This window comes from Morchella importuna (genome assembly GCF_003444635.1).
Source record: "Morchella importuna strain M04M26 chromosome Unknown Morimp01GS003, whole genome shotgun sequence".
Lineage (NCBI taxonomy): Eukaryota > Fungi > Ascomycota > Pezizomycetes > Pezizales > Morchellaceae > Morchella > Morchella importuna.
Window position 1 is genome coordinate 1461332 of NW_025763400.1, and position 19023 is coordinate 1480354.

Consider the following 19023-nt stretch of genomic DNA (forward strand, 5'->3'; position numbering starts at 1 on the left):
ACTCGCTAAAAGGAAATAAGAGAATCGTCATGTTAAATCTTGTATTTCGTTACTCTCATGGAAAGACTCCCATCTTACCATAGGTTGTCATTCAACTTAAGCTTTGATGGTGCCCAGAAGCAAGCACTAGAGGGCTGCTGCACTTACTTCCACAATTCCCTCCCATGACCCCACTTTTTTTCATTTAAAGCTCCACAGGGGATAGGTTTTTCTACCCAATACCCCTATAACTAGGATTGACATCAGATGCAAATGTTCTACTATTCGATATAACAGGGGTCAATGATTGAAATGTGCTTTTTTGTCTCTTGGCGGCGGCGGTGTTATCGGGGGTATATACTTAACATTTATTAAGTCTTATCTAATAATACCTACATACATGTATATTTGCACATTTCCAGGCATTGTAGAATAAGCGTGAGCAACTTAAGGAGTGGGGGGCAATGTGCTAAGAATGGCTGAGATAAACATCGGGTGGGATTTTTATCTGTTACCAAAAAGGCTATCTACTGCTGATGGACTCCACGAAAGAAGAAGAAGAAGAAGAAGAGGGGGGGCTCTATCTTCTCAGGAAACGATCGATCAAAATACACAAACTCCCCCTCTCCTCCCCCACATCACCAAGCCATCCAACCCAAACTCCGATACTGATCGATATCCCACCATCACGATCCATCACTCGCCCTCCCAACATAGAGCACATACCACCATGCTGTACCACGTCCCGCACACACACGCCCTGCCTCGAAATCCAGATACCCGGTCATGGCCCACCGATCCCAAACACACCCGGGCCCCACCCTCCTGTAGCCCGATTTCAAACAGCCCGTCCCGTCCTCCCTTGCTGCACCGCGGCCGGGGGAGGTTATCCTGTGCTGTCGTGCCTATTCGTGAATCGTGAGTCACGCATAGCCCGTGCGGGCTCTAGAGTACATGGCGGCGGGTCATCACTCACTCAGGCGAGAGGTGCAGTGTGATCCCCGGTTTTGATTCAATGTTCTATTTCTGCAGCAGTACTGCCTCCAAGGCCAACTTGACTGGGCACGATCTGCGGCCGGGTTCAAGGAGTTTGTGTGTGTTTTGCACTGAAACCTTCCCCCCGGGGCTGCATGCATGCACGGACCGGGGTTGGTTGCTGGGCGGATTGGGAAGAAGGCGAGCGAGCAGACACACAGCTACCGATCAGCCAACAGCCAACAGCTCTCTCCCGAACACACCCTCTGCTGCACTACCGCCCTCCCTCCCGCACACCACCCCCGCCAGCCATGACCAAGACACCCAAACCCAAACCCGCCCCCACCGCCGTGTCCACCCCCGCCAGCACCCGCGCCCGCCAGCACCGCCAATCCCTCGCCCAAACGCGCCTCGCCAGCGCCTCCGCGGGCGTCAAATCCGTGCGCCGCCACAAGCCCCGCACACCCACCGCCGATCAGCAGCAGCAGCAGCAGCTCCGGCAGGTCGGTCTTGCATCGTTTGGTTTCGCAAAAGACTCCCCCGCCCCCGCCACCGGCGACACCACTGATACCACTACTCCCCGCGCACCACCGCAGCAGCAGCACAGGGCGAAGCGCCGGGGGCGACTCCCGCGGGAGGAGGTCGAGGTGCCGGAGACGCAGTTTGGCCAGAGCACGCAGTCGCCGGGGTTCTACAACACCACCACCAACAACGACGATGCATACTCCAGCCCACTATCCTCGCCGCCACCCCTCCCCTCCGCCGACGACGACGACGTGGTGGGCGGGGTAGGGTCCCAGGCGTCAGTGAGCTCACGGGCTGCAATGCCGCCGCCGCCCGTGACGCCGAAAAGACGCAAGGTGCTGGAGATCCCAGACTCAAAGTCGCCGCCGGTGACGCCGTTTTCGCCGTTTTCGCCGAGTCAGCACCAGCCGGGGATGCAGGTGCAGCAGATGTTTTCGCCGACGGGGAGGCGAGGGGGGAGGTCGCCGCTGAAGGGTGTGGATATAGGGGCGGCGGCGGAGGGGGGGGGGTGTGGGTTGATGGGTGGGAGGACGGGGAGGAGGTTGTTTGCGACGGGACCGAAGCGGCCAAGGGAGGAGGAAGAGGATGATACTACGAAGCCCCAGGAACCTGCGGGGGAGAAGGAGCCACCCCCGGAAGCTGCAATCCCAGCCCCAGACACAGCAGCACCGGTCAACAGAGACAAGACCATCAACAGCAGCCAATGGTGGGAAGTCGAAGAAGACGCCCCACTGTCCACGCAGGCCACACAGACCCAGCACCGGGCCAGCACCGACACCGACACCGACACCGACACCGACACCGAGACGCAAGACAGCATCGCCACCGTGCTCCTCCCCGAGTCACAGAAGCCCGCAGTCAAGCCCGGGAATGAGCAGGAGACAGAGACAGAGACCGAGACCTCCCGCGTCGACCTCACCTACAACGAGCCGGACACTGAAGGCTTCGAATCACAGCAAGCCCCCGAGTCACAAGACCCCACCCGCACCGCCGCCGCAGCCCAAGAAGAGTCGCAGGGCTCCTTCCACAGCATGACGTATCCCCCGCCGCACCGCTTCCGCGACAACACCCCCGACGGCAACGCACCCGCCGAATCACCACCACCCCCTGGAGTAGACGCAGTCGACGACACCGCCAGCGAGGAAGATCCCGATCCCGACGAAGAAGACGCACCGCACTATAAACCGTACCGCACGCAGCAGCTGCCGTCGAGCTGCTGGGGCACCAACACGCAGGCTCCGCAGTGGGGGCCCGAGGCGCTGCAGAGGAGGAGGGGGTATCCCGTGTCCGTGTCTGGAGACCCGTCGCAGTGGGTGGCGCCGGAGATTGTGCAGTTGGGGGAGGGGGAGAGTCTCTTGAAGGATGATGCTGATGTTGAGGAGGGTGAGGATGAGGGGGATGATAAGGTGCCTTCTCAATTCCTCCCCGAACCCGGTGATGGAGAGGCGACGCCGACGCAGCTCCTCCTCGAGACAACGAAGGGGAGGGAGAGGAAGGGGGAGTACAAGTTCCGTATCCCGGATGAGGACGACGAGGAGGATATTACGATTGCGACGAGCCAGTTGCTGCCGAGTGAGTTGATGGAGACGTTCCCGATGCCGCCGCCGCTGTCGCAGTTTTCGAGTTATGGGTATGGGGATTTGAGTTTTGAGACACAGTAACGGTGGGGGGGGGGGGGGGGGGACATGGATATTGATATTGGTGGCAGTGGCATGACGGCTGGTCTTAAGTCCCAAGTCTTTGGGTACTTGTATGGTGCTGTATTGGCGTTGTAGGGCGGGTTGTGTTGCTGGAGAGCAATGGGGAGGGGGGGGTGTATGGAGCTTGCTTTGGGCCTAGTTATATACATATGATACTGATATGGGGTGGAGTTTTTGCTTCTTTTTTTCCTTTATTTGCAGTTTTTTGCATACGATTGTAAAAACTATTATTTACTACGGGGCGCATCTGGGTGTTAGCATGGCGGGGGGACCTCACATAAAACGTATTATTATCATTAGCCTCACTTAGCAGCTAGAAACAAACCCTTACCTTAGCTTACTCCAGAGCTCTACCAAACAACCCCTGTTGCTGCTGTGTTGTTGCCAAGCATCCCATGCATGCGTAGTGGGGCTGGCTCTCACTCGACAGTTACCTCTCGTCCCCCTCCCACAAACCACCACAGCTCCCCCCATCCGCCATCATCCCCACTATCCTACAACCTCTCACAAAAAAACAAAAAACACCCCATCAAGAAATACAATGCCAGACGCAGAGACAATTGAGACCACCTCAAACTTCATCCTCGATGCTCCCCCCGGCGAGGTGTGTTCCCCCTCTCCTCCTCCTCCCCACACAACCCATCCCATCTTATACAGATAGAGATAGCTAGCTAACACCCCCATCCCCATCTCTAGCTCCAAGACGTAATCACCGGTACCTCCCCTCCCAGCATCAACCAGAACACAGACAACTAACAAGCAGCAGACATCAAAGCCCTCGTCGGCGACGACAAGGACGTGCTCGACGCCATCCCGCCGGCCGTGGAGCGCTACAACAAGGAGCAGCTGCTGTGCACGAAGCTTCCTGGTGGTAGCCAGCAGGTTAGTTTTGCATCATCTGGGGGTGTGGATTTGTGTGTGTGGGTTGTGAATGGGAATTTCAGAGACTGACGAGTGAGTTGGGTGGTGGGTGTGATAGGTTATCGTCAGCGAGTACAATGAGCTGCCGGACGGCCGGTATTTCGATGTGGGCTCTCAGAACTCGTTTGAGTTTGACCATGTGAAGCAGGTATGGACATGATTTCCCCGGGGGGGGGGGGACGAGATGAGGGGGGTGAGATGGAGGGGGGGTTAGGGAGTTGGAGAATTGGAGGGTTGGAGGGTTGTGCTAATAGGGTGTGGATGGGTTGGGGTGTAGAAAGCTTTGAATGTGCAGTCTTATGTTCTGGAGTCCCTGAATGCCGATTTGATGTAGCACTCCTTCAGCCACAAGAAGTAACAAGGATAGAGGAGTTAACATCCCCCGCAGAAAGTCCATCCTCCGCGAGGTCGAGCCCCACGTCAAAGAACACTACCCCTCCCTCCCCGCCTTCAGCGTCAACCCCTGCTCCGACGACTCAAGCATCGCCCTCGTCATCGTCGGCAACAAGTACAGCCCCTCCAACTACTGGAACGGCCGCTGGCGCAGCACCTACGTCTTCAACCCGGCCGACAACAGCCTCACCGGGAACATCCAGGTCGACGTGCACTACTACGAGGACGGCAACGTGCGTCTCCTCACCAACAAGCCCGTGCAGGTCTCACTGAGCTCCGGCTCCGCCGCCGAGATTGTCAAGACGATCGCCGGGATTGAGAAGAAGTACCAGGAGGACCTGAACCGCGCGTTTGGCGCGCTGAGTGAGGGCGCGTTTAAGAGCTTGAGGAGGCAGCTGCCGATCACGAGGCAGAAGATTGACTGGGACAAGATTGGCAGCTACAGGTTGGGACAAGGTGGGTTTTTTTCTTTTCTTTTCTTTTTGGATAGGCTCTTTTATGGGTGAGAGGAAGGTGCTAATGAATTGGGCTGGGTAGATATCGGTGGTGGAAGGGGTGCGCAGAGGTAAGCGGGACTTGGAGGTTGTGTATAATGTGGGGTTCTTCTTTTTTCCAATTGGAAATGCATGTGGAGCGTAAGTGTGAAGTTGTGATATCTAGAACAAAAAAGCAACCGAGGCATAGTTGTTTGTGGTTTTTTGCTGAAGTGGGTCGATGATAAAATATTCAGAAGTGAAGCCCATAAATATATATACGTTTCCAAAAGGTGGGGGCGAATATTACAGCTTTAATAAGGTTTTGATCTGGGAAAAGTAAAAGTGGTAAAACCGCCCCAGCCACACTTTAAAAGACCGAGTGACAGATGGTGTGAAATTGATAGCAAGTGAGAATCAAATGTACAAGAAGACCAGTAGGGCCTTTGACAAATACATAAAATATACTTTATTATGACCGAGCAGAAAAGAAGAAAAAAACTAAAAACTGACGGACTCCGAAATTTAAAAACACCCAATGTGCAGCTACACACATCATCACCCCACCCAATTTAGAGGCCGGGAGGACCTACTCTGCTCAAGAGTCTTTCTCAAGACACCCGAGATTACCCTGCCACAAAGATTCCCAGCTAGCTAGCGGCCGTGCATACATGTAGTACCTCCTTCCCCCCGGCCGATCCCCGAAGCCCCGAAGCCCCGAAGTCCCCCACCTTATGGGCCCTTTATCTTTATGCCCATCACTACATCACAGTAGCTATCTCCTTTAAGCTTCCCCGCCCTATATATCCCATTCACTCTCTCCCCCGCCATATTGCGTGCGCTCCGTTCAGAAGAACCAGCCCCAGACCAGATACAGCATCACTATCGTCCCCGTGGCGACCGCCGCCATCTTCAGCGTCTGCGACTTTGTCCCGCTGGAGGCCATGCGCGTGATGCGCGCTGTCGACTGCTTTAGGCTGGAGCTGAAGTTGTCGAATAGATCGCTCTATAGCACCCCCATTCCCGTTAGTCTTGCTCTGTTTGCCGGGGAAGCAAGGGGAGGGAGGCGTACAGAGTCATCGATAATGTGCTGGTCGCGGGCGTTGTCGTAGATGTTTATTGTGACGTCGCGCAGGGAGGTGACTTTGGAGGCTAGTTCGTCCAGGCGGGCGTTGTTTTGCCTTTTTTTTTTTTTTGCGAGGTTAGCCGACGGCAGTTACAATGGACAGCTAGAGGGGTCAGGTCAACCTTTCTCGTTCGTAAGCTTCAGACATGATTGTTATCGTCGTCGTTGTTTTTTTTTTTTCTTCCGTGGCGGGGGAGGAGAAGAGAGGGAAGGGAAGAGCTATAGGAGTGGGAGCGGAAGATCGGGAAATATTTCAAGGAAAAGGTAAGTGCTGACGTTGGTTGGGTCGTTGGGTCGGTCGGGAGCAAGAGAGTGAGAGAGATGGATGAGAAGTGTGGCTGCTGTCGGGCGCCAAGTTTCGCCACACCGAGGCTCCCATCCCCGGCGTGTTTGGACCCTGGAGATTAGAGGTCACGTGGATGTATGTTCGCGTGGTTTGCGGGGCGCGGGGGAGGAAGAGGAAGGGACGGACAGGAAAGAAAAAAAAGCTTATTTCCGAAAAGTGTCTCATTGTGGAGGGGGGATCTCCCTCCGGTAAGTGCATTTGGTGCAGTCCGGTCAGGTCAGGCCCGATCTCGAAAGATCTGGTCGAGTGATTCGATGTGATGGCCAGCCAAGCCCCTGGTCTGGCCGATATGGGGGGGGGGGGGATGGGAGAGTGGTGCATGCGAAGGTCTACGTTCAACATACAATACTTCCCTCCCCCCATTGCCCCTGCATCCTGGTGGAGAGATGCTGTTCTCACATAGATTGCCCCCATCACACCGGAGGCTTCATCTGGTATTTGGGAAAGAAAAAAAAAAAACGGTGTTTCAAAGGGAGTGGCTTTTTAGGTAATGGATGGGATCCTTGCCTGAGATCATTGTACTCTACCGACTCTAACCAACGCCGCAACAACCCCCCCCCCCCCCCCGGGGGGGCCGGCACCAAGTGCGGTCCAGACACTCGCTATTGCTAATAGTCGAGTCGCTAGAGACTAGTTTGACGCAGAGAAACGAAATGAAAAATCCCCGTAAGCTAGAAGTCGGATGATGCTCGCTTGTTTCACACATGCTGCACAGGGACTGCTAAGAAGCAAACCTCTCATGAGGGGAAAAACTCTAATCGAGACCGTGAAACATCATATAAAAAAACAGATACACCGCGGAGTAACTACATACATACATGTATAAATATCCACACACACATGCAAGTATCAGATCACCTATTTGCGCATCGTCGAGTAGACTCACACTGTACTCTCTACTCTACTCTAAAATACCGGTACTGCACATGAGGTTAGGTTAGCTGCTATGGAAGCCAACTTTGCCTAGAAGGGTAGAGCGTCATGTGGAGAGAGAGGGAGAAAAAAAAAGGGTTCACCTAACCCTGTATCTATCCGTCATGAACTTTGCCTCGCCAGGCAAAGCTTCTTCCACTGGCGGTCCGGTCCGTTGCGGATTCTAGCGTGGTTTCTCACTAGAGTACATGTACTTCTACTGTGATCTAAAATGAAGAGGTCGAGCAAACAAAAATTTGTGTCGGTTCGGGTTTTGGCTATTACGGGTACACCATTGGGCATACGATGAATGATGTATTGGACAACACTTATGTACGGGGATATCATTGATTGATACATAAGCTAGCATAGCTAGCTCACAGAGGGTCTCTATTAAATAGATGTATTTACACATTGTAGTCCTTTAATCGTGGGTGTATGATTACACTCTCTATAATTTTCTACTCGGAACAGATGAAGTCCGTGATAGACGAAAGGGCCGTGCGGATAGGTGGGGCTACCTTATTTAAATATATAAAGTCCATTTGATAAGAATGCTTGGATTCGTGTTTCAGCTGTTATCTAAAGGGTTAATATTTATGATGCGGGGCCGGAAAGCGTGACGTATTATATCAGCGCTGCAATTCACGAAAATATTGTCGACTTTCTCTCATGGAACGGTTTTGGTGTGACGACTTTCGTTTCTAGTTAGTTAAAATTCGAAATCTTGTCATAGAGCCTCTGGTCTGAAAATAATAAATGAACTATTAAGCTTTGGAATCTTTTGGCTAAGAATGTCTTTAACCCGTTCGAAAACATTTGTAGACGAGGGTATTATAAGTGTCCCTCTCAATGGTTTACAACGCGAGGATGGGGTGTAGCAAAGATATCTCTGTTCCCAGACATGATACTAATAACTAGTTGCATTTATCCCCACTACTAGTATCGTATTGATTGGCAACTTAGTATGCGGCCAATAATTCATGAAACGGCTAAGCTTCTATCAATATATTGATGTACGAAAGAAGAAGCTCAAAAAAAAGTCCTGTATAGGGGGAAAACTGCTAGACTCCGTAAGTATAGCCCAATTATTAGCCACCACAATTCAAGACAAAAATATCACCCTCAGACGACCAACCTGTTGGTTTATAACCCTTACTTTAAACTGTTCTGTGAGGTATAAGAAACTATCTCCTTGTTTTAAATCGGCAAGAACTTTGCCTGTGAGCCCACACACATTCATTATAGTGAAGACAAAAAAACCAACATCTCCAATGCATAAAAACAGTAAGTGACCCGGATCCTCTATCGTGATGACTCGCTACGTTTTTCATGCCAGCAATAAAACCAAAGCAGCCATTGGACGCTCTGGTGTTTACTACCCACAGTATCCCCATACCCATGGTTTTCTTGTTTCGCCAATGTATGTGTTCAGGCGTCCTTTGATGTCTAAGAACCAAAAGAGCCCGTATCGAGAAACCCCACCAACCGCGAAATTCAGCCTCCCCCACCCTGCCAAGACCGAGTCTGGCCGTGGCGTAGTAATACACAGGGGTTGTTTGGTGTGCAATCAGAACAAAGATTTCGACGACGAAAAAAAAACGATAAAATGCACAGAGCGTTTGTCGGAAATATATTCCGTGCTTTAGAGCTGTGTAGTCGAGGTCCGAGGCACTTTTCACAGCACCAATAGCCGATCTAGGTAATCCGATGGCATTCAATGCCTCCAGAGAGGGTTTTTAAGGTTATGAGTTGCCCTTTCCATTAATATTGGTAATAAATAAATCAAGTATCCAGTGCGTTCGTTTATCCCTGCAATGATGATTGTGGCATCTGGAAGAGACTGACAGTGGGTGTTAGAACCAGCAAAATCTTGACAATCCAACAAACGGACAGGGTTCATGCACACACTTTGGACACATCGCTTGAACACTCCTTCCCTATCAGAACCCTATCAGAACCCAGAATGAAGTGAACGTTTGCATTGCTTTAGTTGGTGATCTGTTTTATGTTCGAGTGATATCCTGTGATTTGAATTTGGAGCCCCAAGCTTGCATGTGTGGTAAAACCACGGCTCCAAGGGCTGCAACAGGAACCACATTATCGGTCAGTCGGTCAACTCGTGTGCTGCGTCTTAGAAGTTGCTGGAGTAAATATATATATTCTTTCCGTAGCTTAGAGTAGAAGCGTGACGTGACGTTAATATAGGTGCATGTTGCCAAGAGGGAATAAATAGGATTCGGGAATATAACGGGCCGCTGGACGGAATTTATCGGAGACTTCAGCGATAGTAGGATAGTGGGAGGGCTCAGCTGTCATCGATTCAAATCGGTGAATTATGGCAGTCGGATAAGGAAGGATTTTCGAAGGAACGACGCGTGTCCGGCGCGTCCTGTTACCATCACTACGGGTATTAGCCACAGTATCGGTACGCGCTGTCACGCAACCCATAACCGTAACTGCACAACTGAAAACTGCACAACTGCACACAGAAGGTTCCCTTTCCACTGCGGGACACTGATTGTAGGCGTATGTATGTGCCTCTAGTACCTACATTCAAGCCAACTGGAGCGCTGCCTCTCCCCGCCAGTAAAAGAAGCCCAGCATGGTCACAAGCAGGAATAAGCTCATTGCACAAGACCGGCGTCAAGCGAAGGCGACGTCGATAAAGAGCGAGGCAACCCCGATAAACGAAATGAAGGTGCGGGGCTCTCCTCCTCTCTATCCTCCTCCTCCTCCTCTCCCTCCTCCTCATCCATCCTTTTCAGTTATTATGGTGATGTGAGGGGTGTCTATAATTGTAGCCCTAGCACCTCTCGACTGCTCACTGCCTATGAAAGACTGATAATCCGGATATGTAGGCACGGATGCTTTAAAATGGGGGTGGGTACAGTAGGTATCAGTGAATATACACCCATGTAGCGACATGGGTTTTGGCATGCTAGAAGGTTGGAAGTTGGTACGCTTTGCTTCCCCATCCCAGACAACCGGGATATTCCAAAGAATGTTCGGTTGTTCTGCTGTTCTAAGTTTGTACAAGTACCTACATGTAGGGTTTACCTACTGTATGCTGTGAGAGACTTGGCGTGTTTGCTGGTCAAAGGATGTCTCTCAAGTTTTAAAGGTGTTCCGTTCGTTCAGCTCTCAATCACGTCGCCCACGTGTGCTTGGGACGACAGCGACAGCGTGCTTCACGTCCCCTATCAGATAATGTTGCGCCACATAGCAAACAAGGCATAAGACTGTAAAAACGAAAGAAGGAGTTGTTGAACGAAATGCCACTGATATTTCGGCACTTTCTCCAGAGTGGTAAATAGCAGCAGTGGTGGCGGGTAGTAAGAAGAACTCTCGGTGCAGTTACTTACTCAAATATAACACGCAACAGGAAGGTCAATTGGGAGTTACTTGGTGGCTTTTAGTTGCTAGAATTCAATCTGAGATGAAGGAGGAAAGAATAGGAAAAGAAGGATGAGAGAGGGAGAGAGAGCTTTGCGGATCTTATGTATGTAACCTGCGAAAAGTGCAAAACGGAGTTTTGCAGGTTTTTGTCGTCCGTCTTCCCGTTTGTTTCAACTCGATAGTAAAGCTCTCTCTACCATCCGCGGTGGTCTTCAAGCTCTGGGCCTTCTTTCCATCTGCAGTCCCCTGCCTTTCCCATTGTCCTGCAGCGACGATTATTTCTGAACAAACACATCACGGCATTTAATAGAATAATCCAGCCCAGGATTGCACACGTTGAATTGACATTTTTTATCTGCAATTGTGCCACATTACCTATAAAGAGCTTCTGTACATACATGTGCTTGATTTTAGCTGGGTTTCAGAGTATCGAACTCGTCCTACATGCGACACTGACTTGTCAAAGTCTTGTTGTTTGTACTGCAATAGGTCAAGTAAGCTGTGAAGGGTCTGGACAACCACCAGGAAAGGATTGAGAGAGCAGATACTGAGCGAGAAGAGGGGAATGGGGGAGGGAGGGATTGAGAGAGTGTGTGGTGGAGTAAGGGTCGAGGGAACACATAATAAATAGTAATTAAAAACAACGTTATTCAGATCGAGTGCTCTACATGTATCTACAATTTATTATTAGGAAATGAGAAGTCAGAAATAAGAAGTAGAAATAAGAAAGGGATTAAGGGATTCGGCAGTCGTATTTCATAGATCCTTCATCTCCCAAACAGTCCGCCAAAACAAAAAAATTTGTCCGACTCTGTCGCGAGAAGAGAGAAGCCGCGATCCTCCAATTTCTCGATCGCATTGATCCCAGTTCAGCCAAAACTCGCGCCCAAGAGTTGAAGGAAACTCCTAATCCAAGTCCAACTAGTTGACTTTAAGGGTCTCAGTGAATAACCCGCCCTCCAGGTCAAGAAATCAATCAATTCCCATACTCAATTCTCGGCTTCGTCCTCTTACTTACTGCTTCCCACCCCCACCACTACAACCACCATCCAACTACATGCTACTACATATGCTCACCTAGCCATATCCATCCATACATTGCCATCTACCTATTACATACATACGGGCTCCCTTCCAGCGCACCCTGTTGTTGCTGTTTGTTGCCCAAGGCTCTCCCCTCCCGGGCCCTCGCTCACTCACTTCTCTTTGCCTGCCCACTCGCAATTTATTCCGTTGCAAACCCCCCCTCCAAATCCCCTCACAATTCATACAAGCATCTAGCTAGGTCTATCAGTCAAGAAAAACCCCGTAATATCGTCCACTGGGGTTGTTCTGAGCTCTCGTTGGCCCTGTAATTCGGACTAGCCATGCACTCGGCAAGCGCCTCATCCCACTCGTCGGGGGACAAACCTCACGGTCGACGTCTCACGAAAAACCCTCCCGTCAAAACTGGAACGTTGCCGCAATCTGTATCACAAGGGAGTTCCTCCGTGAAGTCTTGGTCCTCGGGCTCGATCCAGAGGACCCCGTCCGCACCAATATTCCCTAGATCTACACATGGAAAATCACATCACCGGACACCCACCTCTCCCAACCCTCAAGCCTTCTCCTCTTCCAACTCCTCTCTAGAGCAAACCCAAAACTCCTCCCCTCTACTTCAACAAGAAGGGTTTCGACATCTAAGCGACACGCCGACTCAGTACTTTAATTCTTTTGGGATAGGCTCGCGCCCAGTATCTGGAAGACTGTCCGAAGAATCAACATCTGGAGGTTCGTCCCTAGAGTCAAACAAACGGAATACCATACAACGAGCGCCTGCACCACCTCTGCTTTTGCACGCCAACACAGAAATGACCACAACTACATCACGGCCTCAGCTACGGCAGTCAACCAGCTTTACCATGGGTGAGAAAGGCGGTCCGCCAAGCCCACCGAAAGCTTACACTAGCTCCGGCACAATGAGCCCCAAGAGGAATTCGGATGAGGTGAAGCCACTACCGAGTGCGAAAACAAAGCTAGGGTTTTCAAAGTTCATGAACAGTATGCTTGGGTCGAAGAGAGTAGAAATCTCACACCCCACGAATCCAGTTCATGTCACCCACGTGGGGTTCAATTTCGTCACGGGAGAGTTTACCGTATGCAAACCACTAGTCTCCCATCTTGCCCTTTACCTCTGTTGGTATATATGGATACCGGACTCACAGCTTCCTATTTGTACAGGGATTACCCAAAGAATGGCAGCGATTATTACAGGAAAGCGGAATAACCAAAAAGGAGCAAGAGCAGAATCCCCAGGCTGTTATGGATATTGTCGCATTCTACAGCGATGTCAGGGGCGGTAAAGGTGATGATGGAGTTTGGAAGAAGATTCCTCAACAGCTGGAAAATGAGATGCTGCAGCAGCAGCAGTTACAGCAGCAACAACAGCAGCTACAGCTACAGCAACAGCAACAGCAGCTTCCTCCTCATGTTGGATCCCCGACCCCTGCGCAAACCCCGACGATGGTCAGCCCACCCTTGATGAGTCCTCCTATAAGTCCTCGATTTCCTTCGAACCATGAGTTCAGCTTTGAAAACCCTCGAGCACCCCCTCCAGTCCCTAGTAAATCTCGGGGCCCGGGGCCTATGTCGCCCGTGCTTCCACGAGAAACAAACTCGATTGTCCCCAATCGTCCAGCGCCTCGACCGCCTGCTTCCCCACCCCGGGAAGTTAGTAAAGTAGGTCACTATAGCGTACAGCCAAGGCCACCAGTAACACCAGCACCGACGCCTCAACAGCTCCAACAAATCACTTATGTGCAATCACCAGTTGAGCAATTACAACAGGACACATACCAACCTCACGATGAATATGACTTTGTATCTGCGCCAAACTCTAACTCTCCCATAATACATCAAAGTCCCCGGATTCCCAGGGATGAATCACCCCCCAGAAATGTAGATCCATTCAGGCATCAATCAAGTAGTGCTTATGCCACAGCAAAAACAACAAAGTCGCCTGTTTTCGCACAAGCCCATTTCCAGCAACACCATCCGTCTCAGGCACACGGATCACCCCATGCGGAATACATTGAATCTCAACATCTCCAACGTGCACCTTCAACCCAGCAAAAACTTAGCCATAGTCACTCTCAGAACCAGCACCAAACTCAAGGAGGAAATGTGGGACCAGTTCCGGTACAGCGACGTCACAACAGGAAGCAGCCTAGCAGTAGCATCGATATCGTGACCCGTTTGAACGCTATTTGTACAAACGCCGATCCCACAAAGCTTTATCGCAGCTTAAATAAAATTGGCCAGGGAGCTTCTGGCGGCGTGTATACAGCTTACCAAGTCGGATCAAACCGCTCTGTGGCTATCAAACAAATGAACCTGGAACAGCAACCTAAAAAGGACCTGATTATCAACGAAATTCTAGTCATGAAGGATAGCAAACATAAGAACATTGTAAACTTCATGGATAGCTTCCTTCACAAAGGAGACTTGTGGGTTGTGATGGAATATATGGAGGGAGGAAGCTTGACAGATGTCGTTACTTACAATATTATGACTGAGGGCCAAATTGCAGCAGTCTGCAGAGAGGTTTGTCATGCTATTGTCGAAGGACTAAACTCGCATGGAATGCTAATTGCCAATCTATAGACTCTTCAAGGCTTACAACATTTGCATTCCAAGGGTGTCATCCATAGAGACATCAAGTCCGACAATATTCTATTATCACTTGAAGGTCACATCAAACTGAGTAAGTTTTACAAACTATAATATATATCCCAGTTAGTAAAACTAACCGTAAACAGCCGATTTCGGGTTTTGCGCGCAAATAAATGAAGCCATGATGAAAAGAACCACCATGGTAGGGACACCATATTGGATGGCACCTGAAGTTGTGACTAGGAAAGAATATGGGCGAAAGGTCGACATTTGGAGTTTAGGAATTATGGCGATAGAGATGATTGAAGGGGAGCCGCCTTACCTAACAGAATCGCCACTTCGTGCTCTATATTTGATCGCGACGAATGGGACACCACAGCTGAAGGAACCAGACCAATTGTCTGTACAACTTAAAGACTTCTTAAACAAAGCCTTAGAAGTTAGTCCGGATAGGAGACTGTCAGCGGGTGAATTACTTCAGGTATGATTGCAAAAGGCTTATTTAATAAGATAAACATACTAATCATATATAGCATGTGTTCCTTCAAACCGCGGATCCTCTATCTAGTTTGGCACCTCTAGTAAAAGAGGCGCGGAAATCTAGAGCTCAGGAACGACAAAGGTGATGATAAAGTTGTACAGAAGCTGTCTCAAAGTACCCACAATAATCGGAGGTGTAACGCGAAAATAGTGGGATGGGCAAACGAGTGGTCAATACGACGAGTGTCACGATGCATTTGAAGCGGGTTTGATTTTATAGAAACTTGTGGGATGGGATAATGTATTTTTCCGATTTGGTTTAGGCACGGAACTGTTTTTCCTTATTTACTTGGAGAGAAGGAGTGAAAGGTTTAGTCTAGGTGGATTTTACTACTTTTGACTGACGGCCACGAGTTTTCTCTGCTGTATTCCCCTCATGATCAGTTTAGTCTTTTTTTCTTTCTTTCTGTCTGTGGGGTTTGATCAGGGTTTTGGAACGGAAATGTTTGTGAAGGTTCAACTTTTAATTGACCAGAAAAAAAGGCGATAGCGGGAGGGCTTCCCGAAAATGGTACAGTAATGATTAACTCGTCTGTTCAATTACTTTAAGTATTTACCTAGAAACGTGGCGGTTCCACCGTTTTAGTTGTGAACGAATTTGCGTAACCTGCATTGAAAGCTGTGCAAGTGATGAGCCAGAGCCGCCGCGTGCACAAAGAGAAGCTGCAAAAACAAGATCTTCTAACCCCGCTAGTAGGCTGCCTGGATATTGCGTTGCCTCCACAGCCACACAACCAAGAGCAAGAGGCGCCTGGGCATTACGCATGTCGATAAACCTACATAGTCGCCGTTTGAATGACATCCCACACACCCCTCTCTTTCCTCCATCCTCTTCTCGGTATTTCAACATAGAAAATACCTTTTTTTATATTCTTTGCGCATCTGCTAGCTAAACATATCACTCTGAAACGGCTGTTGCTTGTTGCGAAACATCAGATACGAACTTTCGACTTCCGTCATCTCCGCAAATACGTCTACTTCGGGAGGTGTTTCTAACGCTGCGCTGGACAACATGTTTCGACAGCAGCCGAATGTGTTTGAGGATGTCATCGGTAAGCTCCCCCGGGATCTCGAACAAACAGGACTAACTGCTAATTCAACACTTGTGCCTTTTAGTGAAAGCGACGGACGAGAACTTGACCTCAGAGAACTGGGAATACATGATGGATGCGTGGGAGAAGATTAATGAATCTCCAGAAAATGGGTGAGCTTTTGTCGCAACGGTCCAGCGCTAGAATTATCCGGCTTGTGTGTAGTACAAACGGAAGCTAATTGCCTACCTTCTGTAAAGACCTAAAAATGCTGTCGCAGCATTGATTAAACGGCTAGCTCATCGGAACGCTAATGTTCAACTTTATACCCTTGAAGTGAGTTTTCAAGCTTGAAACGGTCGAAGTCCATCTTCAACGGGTAGAATAATGAATTAATGTTGTTTTTATTTATAGCTTGCAAATGCTTTTTCACAAAACTGCGGCCCAAAGATGCATCGGGAGCTTGCTTCGAGATCTTTTACAGATGCCATGCTACGACTTGCCGCCGATCGGGTTTGTTACTAGCTTCCTGTTTGATTTTGAATTGGGATAGCTAATTTCCCTAGAACACTCACCCGACCGTGAAAGCTAAGATATTGGAACGGATGGCCGAATGGTCTGAAATGTTCTCGAAGGAGCCAGATCTTGGCATAATGGAAGGCGCCTATAACAAGTTAAAATCCCAAAGTAAGAGATTAAAGAATTTATACAAAAAAAAGTGCCAATTATTAACCTCTGGTAGATCCAAACATACAGGCACCGTCGAAGCCGCACAAAAGGGAAATCACAGATATTGATAGACAGAAGGAGGAGGAAGAGCTTCAAATGGCCTTGGCAATATCCCTCAAAGATAGGCCACAAGCTGGACAATCCTCGAGCTCAAAGGCGCCGCAGCAATCCGCGGGCTCTAATCCGGTAGCCCAACAATCACAGGCCCCAGCAAGCACAGCTGAAGCTACACCACATACAACAGCTGCGACGGTATCTAGGGTTCGTGCACTTTTCGATTTCGTCCCGACTGAAAAAGGAGAGCTTGCGTTTAGGAAGGGTGATATCATTGCAGTGCTCGAGTCAGTGTATAAGGATTGGTGGAGTGGATCCTTGAGAGGCCAGACAGGAATTTTCCCATTGAATTATGTGGAGAAACTGACAGACCCTACTCAAGAGGAGGTTATGAAGGAGGCCCAAATGGAGGCTGAGGTCTTTGCAGAGATTAAAAACGTGGAGAAACTCTTGGCGCTTTTGAGCACATCCAACGTTGAATCAAACGTGCAGGAAAACGAGGAAATCACTGTATGTTCATAGTAAATTGTTAGGAGTCTTTTGCCTATGCTAACTGGAAATTAGACACTCTACCATCAAACACTGGCAATTCGCCCGAAGTTGATTGAGCTAATTGGGAAGTACTCACAGAAGAAAGGTAACCTGTCCTATTGCATTCAAAATACACAATTATTTGCTAACACTAGATTAGACGACTTTGTCGCATTAAATGAAAAATTTATTAAAGCACGACGTGATTACGAAAATCTGCTCGAGTCCTCTATGTCCCAAGGTGCCTCACATTATGGCCGACCCGGCCAGCCACCATATAACTATGGAGGCGATCCATACCCACCTGCTGGAGAGCGGTTTTATACTCCAGCCCCACAGATGAACCCCTCCGTTTCTCCCTCAATTCAACATGGCGCTTTTTCTCCGCCTCCCCAACAGCAAAAACCATCGGGGCTTCCTTACCCAGGACCTCGACGGACAAGCAACCACTTTTATGCCCCACCTGAAGGTCATGAATCAGCACCACCGCCACATGGAAATAACGCACCATTTTATGTAGTTGGTCAAGCACCGCCTGGTGCTCAAATTCCGGGCCGACAACAGGATCCTAATCAACGTCCACAGGGTCATCAACCACCCGGCCCAAGCGGACACCCAGTGGATGGACAGATACAGCCCCAAGAACTTGCAACATCAATATATGACTCACCTCTTGATGGTAGACCACCACAGAACAGTGGATATCCACAGCCTATGGGTGCTCCTGGCGGTCAAGAGAGGGTTCCCTCCCCCTCTCAACCTCCCGGACAAACCCCATATGGTGGATATCAAGCATATCTACCCCCTCAACAGCGCCCTTTGTCAGCCGGACCTAACCCACCCAACCCGTCAGTGTACACAGACACTGCGGCAAATAATAGCGGGCCTCATGCATACCCAGTTCTAGGGTCGACATCTCCTTCAGGTGCAGGTGGCTCAGCTTATCAAGCATATACCGCACCCAATGGCGGAAGACCCCCACAAAGTTACTATACAGAACAGCAATACCCACCCGCTCCCAATCATCCTGCACCGGCGCCCCCCCAATCTAGTGGACCAGGCGGTGCTCCAGGCGGTGCTCCTCACGATTATTACAAACAGAATGAACTTTTCCTGCCTCCAGGAAGCAGAGCACAAAGTTAAGATAGTTTATCCTCTATTGTTATAATGTTTCGCTGAAGAGTCGACGAATACCCAAGGGTGTTAAATTTGTATTGAAGGACTCTAAAGAGTTTTGGATATCTGAAGGGAACAATCATGTGGAATAATAGCTTTTCCTTCTTACACCCATATTTCTTTTTCCACGGTTTAAATAGTAGTTGATTGGAGATTATTGCGGAGGGAGAAATTGATGTTATTTGTAAAAGCAATTCACTCGCTCGGGTGTTTTTTTATCGCTTATTGGTAGCTATTGCATTGGTAGACTGTCTTTTTTCTTCAATCGTTCCTAAAGTCGCTTATAACTATCCTCAATAGGAAGGCAGACGACAATTTGAATTTCAGCGGCGGTAGAGTACTTTACATGATGTAGGCACAAAGGTATCATATGTCTCGCTAGAGTACGTACTCGGGGCAGGCAAAAAGTACCGGACAATGCAAGTTTTGTCCCTGGGCTTTTTTTGCAGTAGTTCACGCCTAGCACGCGCGCCCATTGGTGAACCAAAAACCTGCATTGTCCGGTACTTTTTACCTGCCCCGAGTACTCTACTACATGCATGATTAGAGACAAGTGCCTAAT

General features: G+C 49.5%; 5 protein-coding genes across 5 annotated transcripts; 4 read left to right on the plus strand and 1 right to left on the minus strand.

Annotated features, from left to right (window-relative positions):
- Positions 1 to 1265: 1265 nt before the first annotated feature.
- Positions 1266 to 3140, plus strand: LAJ45_01900 (uncharacterized protein; the record flags this gene model as incomplete). The annotated part of the gene is made up of 2 exons (XM_046111492.1): positions 1266 to 1855; positions 1905 to 1950. 2 exons carry the CDS (start codon positions 1266 to 1268, stop codon positions 1948 to 1950), a joined length of 636 nt encoding a protein of 211 aa, XP_045975436.1.
- A 580-nt stretch (positions 3141 to 3720) lies between these two features.
- Positions 3721 to 5062, plus strand: LAJ45_01901 (uncharacterized protein; the record flags this gene model as incomplete). Its single annotated transcript, XM_046111493.1, has 7 exons — positions 3721 to 3783; positions 3876 to 3894; positions 3946 to 4061; positions 4159 to 4248; positions 4378 to 4430; positions 4489 to 4949; positions 5031 to 5062. The coding sequence occupies 7 exons, from the start codon at positions 3721 to 3723 to the stop codon at positions 5060 to 5062; spliced, it is 834 nt and encodes a 277-aa protein (XP_045975437.1).
- A 751-nt stretch (positions 5063 to 5813) lies between these two features.
- Positions 5814 to 6240, minus strand: LAJ45_01902 (uncharacterized protein; the record flags this gene model as incomplete). Its single annotated transcript, XM_046111494.1, has 3 exons — positions 5814 to 5972; positions 6039 to 6147; positions 6215 to 6240. The coding sequence occupies 3 exons, from the start codon at positions 6238 to 6240 to the stop codon at positions 5814 to 5816; spliced, it is 294 nt and encodes a 97-aa protein (XP_045975438.1).
- A 5876-nt stretch (positions 6241 to 12116) lies between these two features.
- On the plus strand, positions 12117 to 15026 carry LAJ45_01903 (uncharacterized protein; the record flags this gene model as incomplete). The annotated part of the gene is made up of 5 exons (XM_046111495.1): positions 12117 to 12884; positions 12970 to 14331; positions 14392 to 14491; positions 14547 to 14881; positions 14934 to 15026. The coding sequence occupies 5 exons, from the start codon at positions 12117 to 12119 to the stop codon at positions 15024 to 15026; spliced, it is 2658 nt and encodes an 885-aa protein (XP_045975439.1).
- Positions 15027 to 15952: 926 nt separating this feature from the next.
- LAJ45_01904 (uncharacterized protein) lies at positions 15953 to 18428 on the plus strand (the record flags this gene model as incomplete). The annotated part of the gene is made up of 8 exons (XM_046111496.1): positions 15953 to 15992; positions 16057 to 16144; positions 16232 to 16307; positions 16386 to 16484; positions 16538 to 16658; positions 16714 to 17264; positions 17319 to 17391; positions 17446 to 18428. 8 exons carry the CDS (start codon positions 15953 to 15955, stop codon positions 18426 to 18428), a joined length of 2031 nt encoding a protein of 676 aa, XP_045975440.1.
- Between the last annotated feature and the right edge of the window lie 595 nt (positions 18429 to 19023).